At 45.3% G+C, this 18638-nt stretch overlaps 2 protein-coding genes across 2 annotated transcripts in view; one reads left to right on the forward strand and one right to left on the reverse strand.

Moving 5' to 3' along the window:
• Window positions 1–6306, forward strand: part of samd4a (sterile alpha motif domain containing 4A) — a 42989-nt gene extending 36683 nt beyond the window's left edge. The window contains 3 exon segments of the mRNA XM_076977910.1: window positions 161–287; window positions 3349–3432; window positions 5213–6306. Of these exon segments, the coding sequence (XP_076834025.1) occupies window positions 161–287; window positions 3349–3432; window positions 5213–5241 (240 nt within the window). The 3' untranslated portion in view covers window positions 5242–6306.
• A 4130-nt stretch (window positions 6307–10436) lies between these two features.
• On the reverse strand, window positions 10437–18506 carry gch1 (GTP cyclohydrolase 1). The gene is made up of 6 exons (XM_076978985.1): window positions 18022–18506; window positions 15164–15273; window positions 13770–13825; window positions 12930–12961; window positions 12670–12754; window positions 10437–12393 (listed from the first exon to the last, which is right to left on the reverse strand). The coding sequence occupies exons 1-6, from the start codon at window positions 18383–18385 to the stop codon at window positions 12267–12269; spliced, it is 774 nt and encodes a 257-aa protein (XP_076835100.1). The 5' UTR covers window positions 18386–18506; the 3' UTR covers window positions 10437–12266.
• Between the last annotated feature and the right edge of the window lie 132 nt (window positions 18507–18638).

Consider the following 18638-nt stretch of genomic DNA (forward strand, 5'->3'; position numbering starts at 1 on the left):
CTTTCCAAGGCTGGTTGTCATTTTTCTTGCAGCTGCGTTCATTACACCATTACATCACAGTCAGTTTCTGAGATGCTTGTGTGTGTGTGTGTGTGTGTGTGTGTGTGTGTGTGTGTGTGTGTGTGTGTGTGTGTGTGTGTGTGTGTGTGTGTGTTTGTAGGGCTTGTGGTTTGCCAACCCTGGGGGCAGCAACAGCATGCCCAGCCGCACCCACAGTTCTGTCCAGAGGACACGGTCTCTCCCCGTCCACACCAACCCACACACCCTGGCCATGTGCCAGCAGGCAGGTACGGTAACTCCCAGCTCCCCTCTAAATATGAAACCACCGTCCTGTTTGCCGTCACTGTGATCCTGGAGAGGCTTCAGACCATCAGCGACTGCACAAAACGGCACTCGGAAGTTGTTCAGCTAAAATAACACTAATAAGGATGTTATTAATCTGAGACGTAAAATACACGATGAAGCTCAAATGAAAGGATTACAGGTTCTTCAAGTTTAAACCGACATGTTTATTTACATTTGTTTGTGTTTGCTGCGTTTTGAGACTATGGCAGGCGAGCCGGCGTGAGCGTTTTTTAGTGGCGTTACATGCTAAGCTATGTTAGCTAGGTTCTCCATTTTGGATGAGAGGAAAAGAAGGACAGGTGTTACACCGAAATCTGTCACCACTGATTCCCGTTACCAATGTTGCACATTTTTCTGCACGTGTGTTGTCTAGAAATAAGGTGGAGTGTTGACACATAGGTACTCAATAATGTTGTAATGCTGTTCTAAAATATTTGGTAGGCCTAAATGACACGCCTCTCTCATGCATGCAGACGCGAATAGACATAAAAAAAAAAAAAAACGTAAACGTAATTCACGTAACGTATGTCGTGGAAATTCACAACAACCAGGGTCTCTCTGTAAGAAGAGTTACGAGCGCTCTGAGAGTGTCAATCAGTGAAAGCAACACACGCACGCAGAATGATTACTTCACCAAAATCACTCTAGCTTATTTCTCATACCTCATGTCATATGATTTACGGACATAGATGAGATATATGTTAGTACCAGTAAAGCCTACTTAAGCACATAAATTCTGCACTCCTAGGGAAAACTTGCTCTTGCCGGGCACAGGTCTTCTGTCGGGCACAGGTCTTCTGTCGGGAACATGCCTCCATACCCGTCTTCTTTCTGTCTAGTCCCTTGACCCCAATGGTGACCTTAAACTTCCTCATTTTGTCGCACGCTATGTTTAATAATACTCTCAGGAGAAAGTAGAAATTCAGCATTTTCTATAATACATAGAAATAATAAATTTGTTGATTCTAAAACCTTTTTGGCTAAAACATCAAGTTTTATACTTTCTACTCACAAAAGCCTAAGGTGATTAGGTACGATACCATCATATTATTTTATCATATTTTATTTTAATCCAGCGATTACAAGCTTGGACATGGAGTAATCTGAACTCTCAATATTTATGAGTTGTTTGTGTAAACACCTTTTCTCAACAACACACGGCTTGAAAATGAGCAATGGGCAAGAATCCCATGGTGACAGATTTCAGTGACTGGAGACAGGCAGTTCCAACCAGGTGGACGAGATTACACAGACGTTTTGAGCTTGTAACAACATTTTCAGGGTTGTTGTTCAGCATAGCCCATCATACTGAAGTGTGTTCCTCCAAAACTCCATATGAATCGGCAGTTGGTGTTTCCTCATGGCTGTGACTTGTGACCCACCTGTTCATTAGTTCCGTCTCCGGAGCTGTCTGTCTAGTTGGGTTTCTTGAGTGTTTACACACAAAGAGGGTAGCAGATACAATTCTGGCCAGCAATAACTCTCCCACTAGTTTCATAATGATAGAGGTCAGCACATATTGCATACGAGTTTATATAACTTTGCTAGCAAGCTAGAGGGTTCATGGATGACTCCCTTCAGTAACGTTAGCATTTTAGCCAGCTAGCTGACGGTACATTTTGGTATCTTTTTATAATGGCAGATATTTGTATTAATTACCGTAGAAGTTAATTTCTATTTTTAAATATTTGATTATTCTTGATAGCTTGTTAATAATGTTTTCCTTTGTCAGCAGGCTTATTCTGGACTTTTTACTGCTTACTGTGAAACTTACTGCTTACTGTCACATTCTGATTGTTTACTGTGATTTCCAGGTGTCTCACCTGTTGCTTTGGGAGAAGCTGTAGTTCTGGGTTGTCCAAATTTTAGAAAATGCATTTTCCTAGCATTTTTACTTTGGGCAGTGGCTGTGACCCTCCTGAAGTACTTTAACTCTGGAAATTGAATCGTGAACAATGTTTCACTTTTTAAATGTCTTGCTGCGAGTCAAAATTGGGGGTGGGGTGGGGAGGGGGTTGTGGTTCAACAGTAGAAAAGGAGTTTGAAGGCCAAAAGGGTAAAACATTTACTAAACCAAGCCCACACACATTTCCCGAGACAGCACTGCAGAGTCACGCATGCACGCTGCAAGTGCTGTCTGGTGTGTTGAGGCCTGGACCGAGGCCAGATTGCAGCGCAAGAACTGACGCTGGCCCTCCCCACTTTCCCAAAAGCCTAGTCAGATTAACAGATTGATTAAGGTCATGAAAACAGGAGCACAAGTGCTGCTCCGGCGGTAGTGGTGGTGGGGGGGGGGTTGCGGTTCTGAGGATTTGGGGCCCTAAAAATAGGCCGTGAAGTGTGCCAGACCCCCAGCAAGCCCCTCACTGAGCTCTCCATCCCAACGAGGGAGTAGAGACAGGCTGACTCAGCTGCACGCCGGCCCATCTGGAGAGGCGCCCCGCTGAGGTGGGCCACTCTGAGCTCCATGAAAAGTCTGTAAACTTTCCCTTTAAGCTTTAAAGCCAGGAAACCCTCCTTGTTACGAGGACAATGCTGAGGACCCACTTATATTACTGCCAGACCAAAACATTTCCCCAGGATTTTAAATGAAATTAGAGCTCTGGCTATTATTATTGTTGTTATTATTATACAATTATAATTCAGACGACCCTCTCACCTGTAATTACATTAGAAACATGTGAGTGAAAACCGTAAAGCACGAGGAGACGCTCTGTGATATTAATTAAAGGAGTTTAGAGTAAGTGTGTGCGTACGCTAATCCCCCACAGCTGTGTTAAAGAGAAGGCTGATTGGACTATTACTTCCGTCAGGTGCTGTTGCCATAAAAATGTATGTTTATTTAAACACCGTCACAGTCCAAATCCATGAATCCACGCTAGAGGACACACCGTGCGTTACTCCGTAACACCTGCAGTGACCTTCCTGTAACCGATGTGCTGCATGGCTGTGGTGCCGTTGGCGATAGTAATGGTCTCCTACCGCATTTGTGTCGCTTCGCAGATTTGCAGGTTCCCGTGACGGAGCCGGACATTAACAACCGCTTAGAGTCCCTCTGCCTCAGTATGACTGAGCATGCGCTGGGAGGTAAGACTGTCACCACGACGCCACACACACATCTCTGTTGCTGCGGAGTGTGATGAAGCCACGGAGGCTGTCCACTGAAAATAAAGTACTGCAGAAACAACCGGGCTGAACTCACCGTGCAGCTCTGCACATTACCAGCAGCAAACTACCTTCAGTAGAACTACAGCAAAAGCCGCTTTTGGCTGACAGAGGAGAGGTGCAGTCACTTCCTGGTATTATGCTGGACTACATGTCCCATCAGGCAGTGGTTGCCGGTTGAAGTTAAGGCCACTAAGTGCCAAGATATTGAGAGTTGGGGTTTTGAGTCTAACTGACCGCATTAATGTATTGTTTGTGTATCCCTAATTTATTATATGTATTAATATTATGCGTGTAGGTGAAGTAAAAGTGGGTGATGTTACTCACTCTGAACGGCTTTCCACACCTGTACATTCTACACACAGCCATCTTGTTAATTTCTCTTTAAACTTGCCAATAATGGGATTTGCTGGCCTGCACATTAAAATCAAATAGTAAACGAGGACATTCTTGGGCTGCTGTGTGCCATAATGGTTTTGGAAAGTGGTGTATTTGAATTATTTCCCTATTTATAGCTGAAAATAAAACCCCAAAACAAAATAAAAGCCTTAAAATACTTTATTTAATAAGCTCTATCCAGTCTGTGTGTGTCTTACGGCTCTGAAGCGGCCCCTACTCGTGTAAGGCAGTGGAAACACTGCAGTGGTCCAACGTCTGCCCCGGCCTCCCATCCTAACTGGAGGCTGAAATGCGAACACCCAGTCTGAGGTACTGGTGACTACTGGGTCATTATGCTGTAAAGCCTGTGCTGGGTTCTTCTGCGCACCTTCTGTAGCAGCTTAGAGAGCTGATCTACCTTCCTCGCTCAGGTTGAACGGTGTATGTTTCCATGGCCGGGAATTACACAGCGTCTTTTTTGATAGCTCGATGGTCCTTTTCCAGCTTTACAGTTGTAAGCGAAACCTTCTGGTGGGTTTCTTGCTGACGCAGCCTCGAGCAAGAGCATGAGTAGTGACAAAACGGAGAAGGAAGCGTCCGCCCTGCGTGGAGAATACATCTACTCCGCTTCTCCAGAAACCAAAGAACCGCTGTGGCCGTCCATGGGTGTGACTGTAGACTGTTGAAGAAAAAAAAAATAGCAGAGGGGAAAAAGGTGTGGATCAGTGGATTTTTCTTTTCCTTGCATAAAGGGTGTGTTTTCCCACCTCGTCGTGGTGCGGGACTCGGACAGAGGGGCTCAGTGTGGCCGCGCGGTGCCTCACAAACGCGGCTTTGTGCGAGCGCGGAACACCGAGGCGGCCCGTGGGCGGACCCTGTCCGGCGAGCCCAGGACCGCCCCAGCGCTCACAGAGCCAGCAGTGTTCCTGTGACACACCCACTCCGGGCCCACGCCCCCTCCCCGGCCGACACGCTAGCCCCAAACTCACCCTGCCCCCACCCAGCAGCTGTGCCCGCCCGCCCTTCCTCGGGTGAATGTGCTGCGTGTTTCAGTCAGACCCGTCTGAGAAGCTACGACGAGCTCTGTTATGACTGACTAGAGGAATCCGAGAGCCACTGGCTACCTCAAAGATTTTGAACGCTCCTTCATTTGCTTGGAAAATTGAGAGAAACATGAGAATAAAGTGGTGTTTTGGTTTTTAAAAATTGTTATATTTGCTCAGATGTCCCTTTGAAATTGTTTGATATTGTGACAAACAAATACAATTAGATTAGAATGTGCAGTGGTGAGTTATTCACTGTTGTGTGCTCTGTGTGTTTCTAGATGGTGTTGATAGGACTTCTACTATCTGAGCAAGAAGAGGACAGGGTACACGGGGAGACAGAGCGGGCAGTGGGGCGGCAGGTCATCTAGAGGTCACGCCCCCTTTTGTCCTTAAACACCCTCCACTTGCTCACCTACCAACACACAGCCTATCAGAGCAGCAGTATTGGCTAGTGGGTGTGGCTAACCAGGGCCCCTCCCCGTTTCCTGAACGGCTGCTTCAGCGCAGCTTGTATCATGACTACTTCAGGGGTTTTCGTTTGCTTTGTTTTGTTTTAGATTAGGCAAAGACACATTTATTGGGAGATAATAATAAATGTTAATCAAATAAATAAATAACCCAGGAAGAGGAAATAAAGTGGTCAAAAGAGGGACCCAAGTGCACTTCCCAACCTGGACTTCTGTAGCAAACAAACTCTGGATGCTCGGAAATGGAAGTGGAGAAGACGGGGGTCTTCACACCACAGAAGACGGGGGTGGACACCGGAGCGTGCGGGCATTCTGCGGGGACTTTGCAGGACAACACAACCAGCCAGTACGCAACTGTTTCACAAACAGGGAGCCAGTGCCCTGCTGCCGGCCGGCCAGAACACGCCAGCTCTGCAGAGTAGCTCAACTGTGGCATTGACGGAGCGCTCTAATCTCAAGGGTACCGGAGCGTTTCAGGTGTACAGCAGCGTGCATGCAGGTCTCGTCTCCAGCAACGTCTCTCATGCGTTTACATTTAGGCAGAGGCGATTCGATTTGATTTGATTTGACTTTTCTGGTGGGTTTTTTCTTGTCTTCTCCAACTCTTACCTGCTCTGAAGCTGCTTGAGAACATTTGAAGACGAAGTCGTAGCACGTGGTCAGGAGAAAAGGAAAGAGGAAGGAAGGAGAGAGAGAGGGAGGGAGAAAGAGAGGGATAGAGGGGAAAAGGGAAGTGATGTAATTGTGATATGGGGGTGTTTGAGGGCGGGCTGAGAAACGTGATGTGGATAAAGACGGAGAGGAATGTCGCGAGCGGGGTCTCTGACGTCAAGGTCAGTGGATGAAGTCAGACAGTAGGGCAGGCTATAGCCGGAGTGTGGGCGGATGTGGGGTAGGGGGTGTTTGAACAGACAGTGATTGGGGGGTGGGGGGTGTTTGAACAGCCAGAATGGTCAGCAAAGCAAGTGAATCTGAAGACCAGAGGCGAGAATGTGAAAGGTCTGCGGTCTGAAAGGCTTGGCAAGTCTCCGGGGGCAACTGCTTGCATATCAGCTGGCTTGCATGAGCAGAGTCATTTGAAGATCTTGGACACTGGTACTGTTTCTTTGACTTTTTGAATGTTGTAGTGAAGGTGAATGTTATGTGGACGGCTTCACTGGGCCTCCTTATATCAGAGTATAAGTGATTTATAGCCGTTGCCTTGTGGTGCATGCTATGACAGAAAAGTGCTGGACTGGGAGGTTACAGAAATGTGGCAGACAGGGTATGTTGTACCATGAGCTTTTGAGTCAATGGCGCCACCTGGTGGCCAAACGCTGTTAAATGCAGCTGCATGTTTTAAATTTTGTTTTGATGTGTAGACACAGCCTAAGACTAGTGCTACATCCGTTTTGTTTTCAGTGGAGAATGCCCATATACAGACTAAACTAGTCCAAGACAAAGATTCATTTGAGTGTGGAAAACCCGCCCTTTGAGCTGCAGTTGAGTGCAACTATTTTCTGTTTTTTTCTTCCTGTTTTGTCTTAATATAAACTGTTGGGTAACTGCGCCAGGTATATACATTAGTAGGTTTGTACAGTGTGGAATAAGCTCTAATCTGATGTTATTCTCTGACACTTTGTGACTTTTACACCTGAGGAGTCTTTCATCCTTTGTTTTTCTGCGTGGAGAGAGACTTGTACAAATGTACAAAGGTTTTTTCTTTCTTTCTTTCTTTCTTTTTTGTTCTTTTTGAGTTTGAAGTCCTTAAATGAGGGTATTTAATGTCCATCTTGACCTTTTATTCATTAGTTCTTTGTGCTGCACTTGGTGCTGTGAAACCCCAAAAGTTCAACAGTAATATGTGCAATAGACCCTCCTGAGCATCACGGCGGGCGTGAGGGGCTACAGCGGCCCGTGTAGACCCACCGTAGACGAGGGCCTCACATCCGGGGGCAGCATGCGACCCCCACACCCCGGACCCACCGGGGGGACCCGGGGCCTGCAGCAGACTCCAGCAGGCAGTGCCGTGGAAACCCTCCTGACCCGCCCACGGGGCTGGCGCTCCTCCCGGAGACGCTAAACCACACCCGACCGCAGGAGAAGGCGTTAGTTCGACGTGTAAGCCAAAGAGGAGCTTTGCTGAGCTTCCTGATGGATATACAGCGTTGCCGGCAGATGAAAAGACAAGAGGAAAGGATCTCTGTCTCACGCGTGTCGTGCGGTTGCTGTTCTGAAGATGAGCGGCGTGTGATGCTGAGCGGGGTGTTGAGTACTGGGATTGTTTTCACCGACCGGCTTTCGTGATGCCCGAGAGCTTCTCTCTGCCGTGGCCGATTCAGCCCACGCCGAATCGTTTTGCGGGACTGTCCTGTAGTGTCACGGTGGCGGATGGCGCGCAGGACTTTTCGGTATAGTTTGTTAGCCACTGTGAGACTTCTTCAGTGTTTCCTCTGTTTGCGTCTCATTGGAATGGTGCCTTGTATACCTACAGTGTAAATACGGCCACTCAACACTGCCATTTGAACAAATGCTATTAGCAAATTCAAAATGATATTCATTTTATTTATTCTTTTTTTTTCTATGATTGTCACAGAGGTTGTTGTATTCATTAGATGTATTATTTAAGATACCGTATGTATTAACTCGCTATGGCTGGTAACCATAAGTACATATCAAGTTATTTTTGTTGTGTTTTTATCTCAAAACTGTATTTTATAGTCATCAATTGATTTTGTTCTTGTATTTTCTCTCTCTGTGTCTGCTCTGGACGTCCTGTGTCCAGACTGTTGAACACTGCGGTGTAAGACGTGTATGCCGTGACTTCAACCTCTTTTATTCCCTTTTTGACGGTGGATTTGAAAGCCAGTGTCTTGATGGGGGTTTTGCTTCATATTGCTGTTACTCAGATCATGTAGATTTACTTTCATTTGTTTGCATCGTGTTCACTCTATCGATCTCAGCGCATGACCTCAGGCGATGCTGGAAGATGCAGTGAGATTTGGGCATACAGCTTATTTCCACATGGCGGTTGCACGTGTGGTTTAGGTGTGGACGTAGTTTTGGCCACTGGTGGAAACGGGACCCCCGGGAGAAGAGTGAGAACGGGGGCACGTCTTCCGCATCTGGTACCCCACCCCTCCACCAGCGCCCACTCGAGCAGAGACTCACCATTTTGTGTTTTTCCGTGATACTCCCCACGTGCATCAGTGTGACCGCTACGGCCGGAGTGACACATAACCGCTGTGTTCATTTTCCCAAACAAACTGTGTTAACGAAGTCGATTCGTTTTTGTTTGTTTTTTTTTTTTCAACTGGCTTTGAATATTAGTGCATATTAGTTATACTGCATAATATTTTTTTAACTCCTATACTGGATCCTGTACCGTTTTACTGTGTCCGTACATTACATCTTCTTTGTTATTCTCAAGAGCCGATGTCCTGTATTGACTGCAGGCTTACATATATTATATACATATATATTTTAAAAGAATATCATATGTTTAAAGAAAAAAAGAAAATGGAAAAAAAAGGTAATTTATATTTTAGAAATGCATGAGAAGCTGAGGAAGCATATTTAGAATAACAAATGGCAGTGCCTTTTTTTCTGATGCGGTTATTTACCCGAAATGTAAAGGATTTTATACGTGTTTAAAGATCAGTGGTAATGGCAGATCCAGACGCATTGCTGGTCAGGGTGATGAACAGCGCTTGCTGGCTGTGTGATCTGGAAGTGTTCTGGAGTCGTGCGGGAAATAGAGCATGTCCTTTACTTGCTGTTTGCTCAGTACACTTTAGGTACTTTCAGTGCTGATATGAAGTCATGATATACTTGTCTGTACAAGAAATAGGGGTGCGAGTGTGAATGTATGTGCACACACATGTATGTGTATGTGTGTGTTTGTAAGAGAGAAATGTTGTGATTTTGTACAAATCTCATTTCAGAAATTGCTGCAAACGTCATCAGAGGGTTATTTCTTTCTTAAGTTCTTTGTCCTTTGAGAAGTACGTCAAACATAGGACGGAGATGCCGGGGACCTCCGTGTTACAGATCAACTTTATGAAAGAAGTTTTCCTCTGAAACTTCAGTTGTAACAGGTGAAATAAGGGAGGTGAACTTTGAGAATTTTAATCCAGCGTGAGCCTAACAGGTGTGGCTGGGTAATGATTTCAATGGGGCCTCTGATGTCTGTTTGGGGGTGTACCTGTGTGTGTGTGTGTGTGTGTGTGTGTGTGCGCGTGTACATGTTGAGTTGGTGAGTTGGGACATTGTGAACAATGTGTACTGTATGCATGAACCTTTTTTCTGTTAATAGAATTTTTTTTTGTTTTGTTTATTTTATGGAGTCTGTGTTCGATGCTTGACATCTTTGTAATAACCACAGACAAGAAGTATTAAAGAGTAACTTTACAAAAAGGATTAGTGTGCGGGCTGTTTGTGTCAAACCAGCTGTGATTTAATTGGATGGAAGTAGTCTTAAATTCTCAAATACAGCTGCAACCACAGTACAAAGAGGAATCTACATCCTCCCCTTAGTTTAAACCAATCGGAAACCTACATCCTCCTCTCTGTTTAAACCAATCAGCCGTGCGGAATCAGATTTGCTCTGCCAAGGGGCAAGCCTCGGTCTAGAGGCAGAAGTGCTGAATCATTCTGAAGTCTGGTTTTGTGGCTTTGGAGAATCCTTTGTAGTTATCCTACGTCCTGCTTGCCTGAGAACGCTTATCAGGTAATTGGACCACGGAAGAGTCCTGCATACATGACCAGGAAGAGACAAGACTGCCAAAAACACTGCAGCATTTGAACACCTTAGGATGTATTCAGAGCTGCTGGCCTCCTAATGAGCTGTTTTATTATTATTATTATTAACTGTGGTCAGACAAACGTAAATGTTTATCTGGTAGTTGACTTTAATCGGATAATTTTCCACATAAGTGGGTTACGGTCACTCGGTTTGCTGGTTTCCTGGTTGTTCATTTAAAATAAAAGTACTGGAAAAACGAGCTAAAAATTCATACCAAGCACCGCCATTCTGTCAACAAACAGGAGTCTGCAATCAGTTTTAAAACAGTTTATTATATTATTAACTTAAAATGACAGATTCAGTTGCTTTAAATTAATACTGTGGAGTTGGCAGGGCCCTGAATCCTGGTGAAGAAGGCCACATAGACAATACCAGAGCTCAGTGCTTGTTTTTCCCATTCTAGTTACAGGTCCACAACACACATGCACTGCAATCAAACGTTTGCCTTTCTGATTATACCGAATGGGTCATTTAAAGCACAAAACCAAAAGACTTTGTCTTATAGGTGATATAAGCAAAAAAAGTATTGCATGTATGTATACAAATGCAATATTTATATTGTATTGCTCTTTAATACATGTTTATTGTATTAAGGAACAAATATATTTTCTCTAGATTTCTTAATATTGGTTCAGTAAAACGTTTTCTTTAAACCAAGACTGGTTCCAATTCAACAATCGTTACAAACATGACCTACAGCTAAAAGAGAACACATAAATAAGAATTCATTTAACTAACTAAAAATTCATTCAGGATTTGAATATTTTCTGTGTCAATACATAGACTGCCATCACTCAACGATGCTACCATATCAAAGATCAGCACCTGTTGCCATAAACTGTTTTCTATCAAAGTTGAGACTTTTGGTCGGGTTGAGAGTTTTAGTCTCAACTGCACCTATAAACTTGGGTCCTTTTTCCACAGAAAAATAAAAACCCTTCAGAGCACAAACATCTATGGTCGTTAATACAGCACAGTTCAAGGTCCAGAGCATCGCCAATCTAACATCAAGCATCGGGCTGTCAAGAAGGTCTTCTGTTGTTTAGACCAAGAAATACTTTGGGCAGTTCAAAAATAAACACATTTGATATGAGATTGGAGATGTGCTACCACAGAAGACACACAATTACACATTCAACACGACAAATCAGGATTATACTGATTACAACGTGCTGTCAGCACAGCCGCTTCGGTTGTTTACCTCTCACTCGAGAGTGTGTGAGAATTACAGTGTGGTGCGGGTGCGTGCCATATTTGTCAATTATGATTTTTCACCGCAATCGAAATTTGTCCTCCACATTTACCCATCTGTGCAATTAGAACACACACACAAACACACACTAGTGATTACTAGGGGGCTGTGGTGCACACGTGCCCAGAGCAGTGGGCAGCCCTAGCCCGGCGCCCAGGGAGCAGTTGGGGTTAGATGCCTTGCTCAAGGGCACCTCAGTCATGGCCTGGGAATCGAACCCACGACCCTCTGGTCACAAGACTAGTTCCCTACCACAGGACCATGACTGCCCCATGTTGTTGGTTGGGATTCCTTTGGCTTGACCTCTATGGCTAAGTGTCATCACATCATTTAAAATCAAAAACAACAAAAAAAAAGAAAACATGATTTCGTGTTAGAATAGAAGCGTAGCTGGCTGTGCTGGGGTATTTTTTTCTTCACAAACCTATGAGTCAACGTTAATGGTCCCTTTGTAAAATCTATCACCTGACAAACCATGCAACACAAGACCCTGCTGGACTCACACTGCATAAACTGGTGAGGACACACAAATGCACACAATACCACACCCACCCACATACATTTTAAAGAGACTAGGAGAGATGATTTTGCTGAGGTAACTTCCTTATCTTGCAGGTTGGTCTGATGGTTTGGCAGGAGACAAGGTTCCAGAACAGCAGTGTTTCGGCTAAACACTCATTTGCACATGGCTCAGTGGATCTAGTAGGTGACGTGTTTGGTTGTGGTTTGGGGGAGGAGTCAGGGAAGGGGGAGTGGTAGTGGGCGGGGCGGTGGGCGGGGCGGTGGGCGGGGCAGTGGTTTGTGCCGGACTGAGCTCCTGCCAGCTCTTCTCAACTGCGAATGAGGGTGAGGAACTCGTCCCGGGTCTTGGGGTCCTCGCGGAACACCCCCAGCATCGTGCTGGTCACCGTCTTACTGTTCATCTTCTGCACGCCTCTCATCACCATGCACATGTGACTGCAGATCAGAGAGCAGAACAGAGGGTGTTCACAAACATCTCCCAGCAGAGCACCAACCCATGGGACTGCAGGCTACAGCACTTCGGAATTACACGATGTTTCTTATTTAAAACACCCCATCAAGCTAACCTCAAATCAACTGATCTATTAACTACTTGATTACAAAATGACAAATAGATATTTCTAAAGTATCACAATAGCTAACGTTCTCTCACAATAGCTAATTCTCTGTAACGTGTCTCGTCTGTGTAAGCGAATGTAAGAGAGCTCGTACGTTGCTTCAATGACCACGCCGACACCAGCAGGCTGTAAGGCCTCCGTGATCGCAACCGCAATCTGTTTGGTCAGTCGCTCCTGGACTAGATCAGAGAAGAAAAAACAAGCAAAGATTGAGAAACAACGCAGTGATCTTTGGTCATCGTGGATGAACAGCAAAGGAGCAGACACTCAAACATAATTAGGGCGACAGCAGACGAGCCAACCAGAAGGAATAGGGCTGTGTGAGGGTGTGAGATTATTAGCAGAAGAGCTTACCTTGCAGTCTTCTGCTGTATATCTCAACAATTCTGCAATAGAAGGAACAAATAAATGTTTAAGGCATTTCAGGCTGTGTTTATTAAAAGAAATCTGTATCTTTGGCATCATTAACCATCCATCACAATCTCAGCACAAACATCTATTAATGTGTGTGTGTGTGTGTGTGTGTGTGTGTGTGTGTGTGTGTGTGTGTGTATGACAAGCTTGATAGTACACCTGTTGCTTCAGGGGGGTCCACAGTATTGTGTGCAATTCTAGTGCTGTATTATGGATCATGTTTAGAGGAAGGGTTAAACCTCGGGTATTGAGGTCAGATAGGATCACCCTGTTCTCAGTCACTTTCACATTGTAGTTAATCTTCTTATTGTTGCTCACACACTTACGCACATATGCCCAAGAGCGTGTGCGCGCGCGCACGCACGCACACACACACACACACACACACACACACACACACACACACACACACACACACACACACACACACACACACACACACACACACACACACGTGTGCACACTGCTCTGGAGAATCCTGTCTTAAAAACAACTACATCAGCCTGAGGTTTAGATTCTTTACCACATTGTTTTCAGTCTGGCTTAACCAGGGTTTATTACAACGGCTAATGGCTTTGCACTCTAATGCCCAGCCACATTGAAAAAGCAGCTAAGTCTGTATAATTAAAAAAGCAGATGGCCAAAAGAACCAACTGGATTAATTATGAACTTCAGTGAAATGTAGTTTGTAATGGTTCATATTCAGATACAGTGGCAGTGTGGCGTTAGTGATGGTCTATATTCAGATATAATAAATATGTGTGCAGATAACATACTCACCTTGCAAGTTTGCTCAAACCAAGTACCCTCTTGTTTGGAAGGTAACCTATGTGAACCTGTAGGCAACCAAACACAACACTGATCAATAAGGAGCATTTACACTAAACTACCCAGAGTAATGTGTGAGTCAATTCTGAGGACAAACATGCAATTATAAATATAAAAATGCAATTCTAATATGCAATTCTAAATATGCAAATAAATTGTAATTAAAAGTAGAAAGCATGGAAAGAGGGGAGGGTGGAGCAGAGAGGCTGAAATCTGTGCTTGTGTGTGTACAGAGGCAGCCTCCCCCCCCTCCTCCACCCTCTCCACCACTCCTCCACCCTCTGCCCCCGGGCTAGAGCGCCACTACACTGCTGCACTCAAATGTCAGCAACAATTTGATGAAGCAGATCAGGAGAAAGGGCAGCTGTAACACGCATGCAACGATTCCATTTCTTCCTCTCCTCTCTCTCTCTCTTTGTATCTATCTTTCTCCGTCCCTCTTTCCGTTAGGATGTAATAAAGACGCATGAGGGGATTTTCAACTAGTTCCTCCTATCTGTACGTCCACAAACACCCCGGCGCGACTGGGCTGCACGGGCCCTTTTGCGGGTTCACGCTGGAGGTTGACTGTCGTCATCAGCTGAGCGTGACGTGAAGCGCGTGGCGGCGGCGCGAACGCGCACCTGGCTGCAGCGGTTCGAATGACGCACGCCGAGAGGGGTCGGACCGGCTATCAGGCGGACGTGCAAACGCGATTGGAGACAACGGGGCAACAAAATGCACCTTTGTATAAGAAATTGGTCAGTCATTACGCTGTTAAGGAAGCGGCGATGTGTAGAGATGAGAGAGGATAACGGCTGTCAGCGGGGGCGCGACAGGAAGCGGGCGCCCTCGGACTACGTCTGACAAACTAAATCGCAAGGAAGCAAGGCAAACACCCTCTGTGTGCCCGATCAATGGCTCGTTCTGTCATCACAACCCATTTTCGCAATGAAAGGGGCTGATTGCATCCCTTTTGTCTTAACTGCCAGGCACCTGCTGTGACGTGTGTCTCTAAATGTCACACCTGAGCGCATCTCAGCCGTGACGTTTCGGCTCGTGCACGGCACTCGCTTCCTTTCTCGGCGAAAGTTAATTACAGTTCGGTAATTACTTTGTCACTGACAGTCTATTATCAGGTGCCTTCTTCTAGTCGTAAGAGACTGAAAATATAGAATCGCTCGACGCTATTTGTCGTAGAGTGGTCGAAAAGTGACGGAGGGAAGTAACCACGCGATTACTGACAGGAAAAATGTGTCTGCATATTCCCATTATAAATAAACAATTAAATATATCATAAAAGGTCTTGGTTCGTTAAATGATTTGTTTGTTGTCAAAGATAAAATGGCTGAATTAATGTGTCTTACTCTCCCAAAGATAGGGACAAGGTGGTGCTCGCACATGGAGAACATGTCGATATCCTTCACGATCACCATCTCATCGTGGTCCTCGTCGAAAATGGCGTCGTTCAGAACATCTGCAGTGGAAAAAGCGCAGTAAAGACCACCAGGATTAAACTTCAGCTCTCAACCCGGCTGGACGTACACTCATCCCAAAGGTCCCATGTGACTTTGAAAAAAAAAAGTAATTAGGCTATATGTTCCAGTACTTCGCTGTTGTTCTCTCTGGGTTCATATCAATGCTCAAATATATCCTGCTTTATCTGTCCATGACGAGATGCTTTCTTTTCTCTCCTGGGCTTTTTAATTTCCTGACCGCCTATCTCTTAGCTGCAGGAAAGTTTCCGTGGAAACATGACGAGATGAGTGTGAGACTTGTTGCTCCAATGTTGGTTTGGGGGGGGGGGGGGGGGGGGGGGGGGTAATTTGCGGCCTGTCACCGTGGCACGGTCCTGATGATACAGGTATATTGATTTTGAGATTGTTGTCATTGCTGTGATCAATATGGCATCAAAACACATTCGATGAATAGCCTGAAAACAGCTTTTTAACCAACAAAACCTGATGAGACAGTTTGATTGGATCCCTCAGAGAGAAAGGTGGGAAACTTCTACAAGCGTCAGGAAGTACCTGTAATTCAACACAACTGCTCATTTTACAAGTACACGTCAGATCAGAAGATTTCAGTAACTAGTCACTGAACCTAATTTCTGACACATCCAATTCAAATAAATCGAGTGTTACAGAACTGAAGTAGCTGTTACATCTACAGGGGATGTTGTGTGTGTGTGTGTTTGTGCAGTTCCAGTTGCATTCAGGAATTGAACAGAGCCACAGAGCCACTCTGGATAATTTGACTTGAGGGCAGCAGCTGTTCAGAGCGAGCTGTCACCAGACATGTGAACGCGCACACACACACACACACACGCACACACACACGCACGCACGCACGCACGCACGCACACACACGCGCACACACACACACACACATGCGCACACACACACACTCACCTGGTTTTCGCATTACACTGCTACCAACAAAAAGAACAGGAAATCAAATCAGCAGCAGCCTAAGTCATCTTTCACCTCCACTGCCATCCCCACAAACACAACACACTCAATTATACGTACCGAACATGCAGACTCAAACCCAACACATCAAAGAAAACGAGTCGCTATGGAAACCCCTCCACTCAAATTGTGGCACCATGAACGAGAGGGTCCTTGGATCTAAGAGCCAGTGAGAGGGGGGCAAACCCTTTAGTAGCACCGCCACCCCAACCAGGGGCAAAACTTAGAAAAGTATAACCTCTATTTTTGCATTTAGCTCAACAGATGAATTTACCACATTATGCATTAATGTCAGAGACCGTCACTGTGGAGAGAAGGGTGTTTGTATATTTATTCAACGTAACAAACTCTTCCATCTAGTATAACATGTTATATATGGCTGTCACCATTTGTGACATAGTAATAGATTACTTTCAATGTTTAGATGCATAAATAATACAAATGTATTAACATAAATTACAAATGCTAATCTCATATAAAGATGTATTTTGAATGTGAGTTTCCAACAATAAAATATACAATTTTAAAACAACTATTTGAATTTGAATCATGTAGCCCATAATTCCAGAAAGCTTAATTAAAAAGGGAAACAAAATAATATATAATATAATATATAATAAAAACCAAAAATCAATATGTATATATTGAGGAAACTAATTAATGCTTCACTTAACCCCATCTCAATAAAAGCTGTATGTCATTAGTTGGGTTGTTGTAGGGCCACAAATGAGAAAGCTCTCCGAACCCAAGCCTGCGTGGTTCTGTCCTGTCCTAATGAGTGCAGAGTACTTACGTTTGGCAGTTTTATTATGTCTTATGTAGTCTATTATGTTTAACAGTTCTGTTATGTCTAACAAGCAGTTCCTACACAGTACTGCACACACATGCACACATATATGTTTGTGTGTGTGTGTGTGTGTGTACGTAATATGTAATGCAATGAAATGATGTATTTTGTATATTCTTTTCTACAAGGTTCAGTGTCAGGGAAGAGGGGTGGTAAATATTTCAACCAATCACACACGAGATAAAGAGCTCTTTAGAGTATCTCTTATTACCATTACATTATCATAAAGGTGTCCAGTGCTTCCTCACTGGGGTAAAGGTCAACGGGGGCACTAAACTCTCTGAGAATACGCGCGCCACAGTGGGATCCTGCACGTTTTGGTAAAGGAAAGCACGCTAAACGCATTCTGCGAGGGCTGTAAAAGGCTAGTCCAAACCAGCACCAGATGTTGTGTCTTGGGCTAAGACTGAGAGGGGGCAGCACCCTGATCCCTCCACTTACAACACGCGCAGATGTGCTACACCGCGCACGTGCGGTGTTCTGATCAGCCTTTAATCTGACCATGATGTCAGGTGTACAAGGATGAGTTTTCCTCATAGGCGGACGTCACTCCAAATAATATTTATGACGAAGCTTTTGAAAACAAGCAAACAAAGGTGAAAATGATCGGGGGAAAAACACGGCGAGGATGAAGAATAGGAGCACAGTGCATGTTAATGGAATGAGGAACAGTGTTCCTTAAATACGAAACCTCTTACAGTAACTGTAACTACATTAGACACGAGAGATCCGGAATAAAATAACGATCCAGACTCATTCAACGTGAAGATCCAACCACGCTGGGGTGTTTCTGAAAAGTTTGCTCCGTAAAGTTTCTCTTCTGTGGAGAACCACTCATCTGGACCTCATATAAAACACCCGACACGTGTGCGAGTTCAGTAAACTCTAATGCACTAGCAGCACTCACCCATGATCTTTTCCTGATAGCCCTTGGTGAAGAACTGCATGGCCGTGGCTGCCCTCCACGGCGTCTTCAGTAAGCCCTGTCTCTGTGGATCTTCTCCCAGCCCTGTGAGGATGCTGCTGTAGGCGGCGGCGATGCTGGGCAGACTCATCTCGTTGTCTTCCACACTTCGGGTGCGCTCTTCTCTCCAGCTCTCCGTGACCGAGGAGGGCTGTTTGCCGCTCGACTCACCGGTTGCGTCTTTAGACACCACGTCCCACTTGGGGATCTTCGCTTTCCCCTCGAAATGTCCGTTCACGGAACCGTCGTGGGTCGCCGGTGCTTCGTTCTCGTTTTGACTGACCTGTTTCAGTTTGGATCGCTCCATGGCGGCTGCCGAGCCTGATGTTACAGCGCTGCGTCTCTAGGATGTTGAAATGTCTAATAAATAAACCGGTGCTCGCGTTACCGGTCACAGCCGCGCGGTCAAACTCGGCGGAGTGCGCGCACGTTGGTGCCCGGGCTTTATAAACACGCTTCATTCCTGGAAGGTCATTGGTCGCTGCGCGCGCGAGACGTCACAGTCTGTCGGTGGCTCGTAAGCGGATGATGGTCACACCTCCCTGTTACACCCGCCGGTT

This window comes from Brachyhypopomus gauderio, chromosome 17 (genome assembly GCF_052324685.1).
Source record: "Brachyhypopomus gauderio isolate BG-103 chromosome 17, BGAUD_0.2, whole genome shotgun sequence".
In the NCBI taxonomy this organism is placed as follows: domain Eukaryota; kingdom Metazoa; phylum Chordata; class Actinopteri; order Gymnotiformes; family Hypopomidae; genus Brachyhypopomus; species Brachyhypopomus gauderio.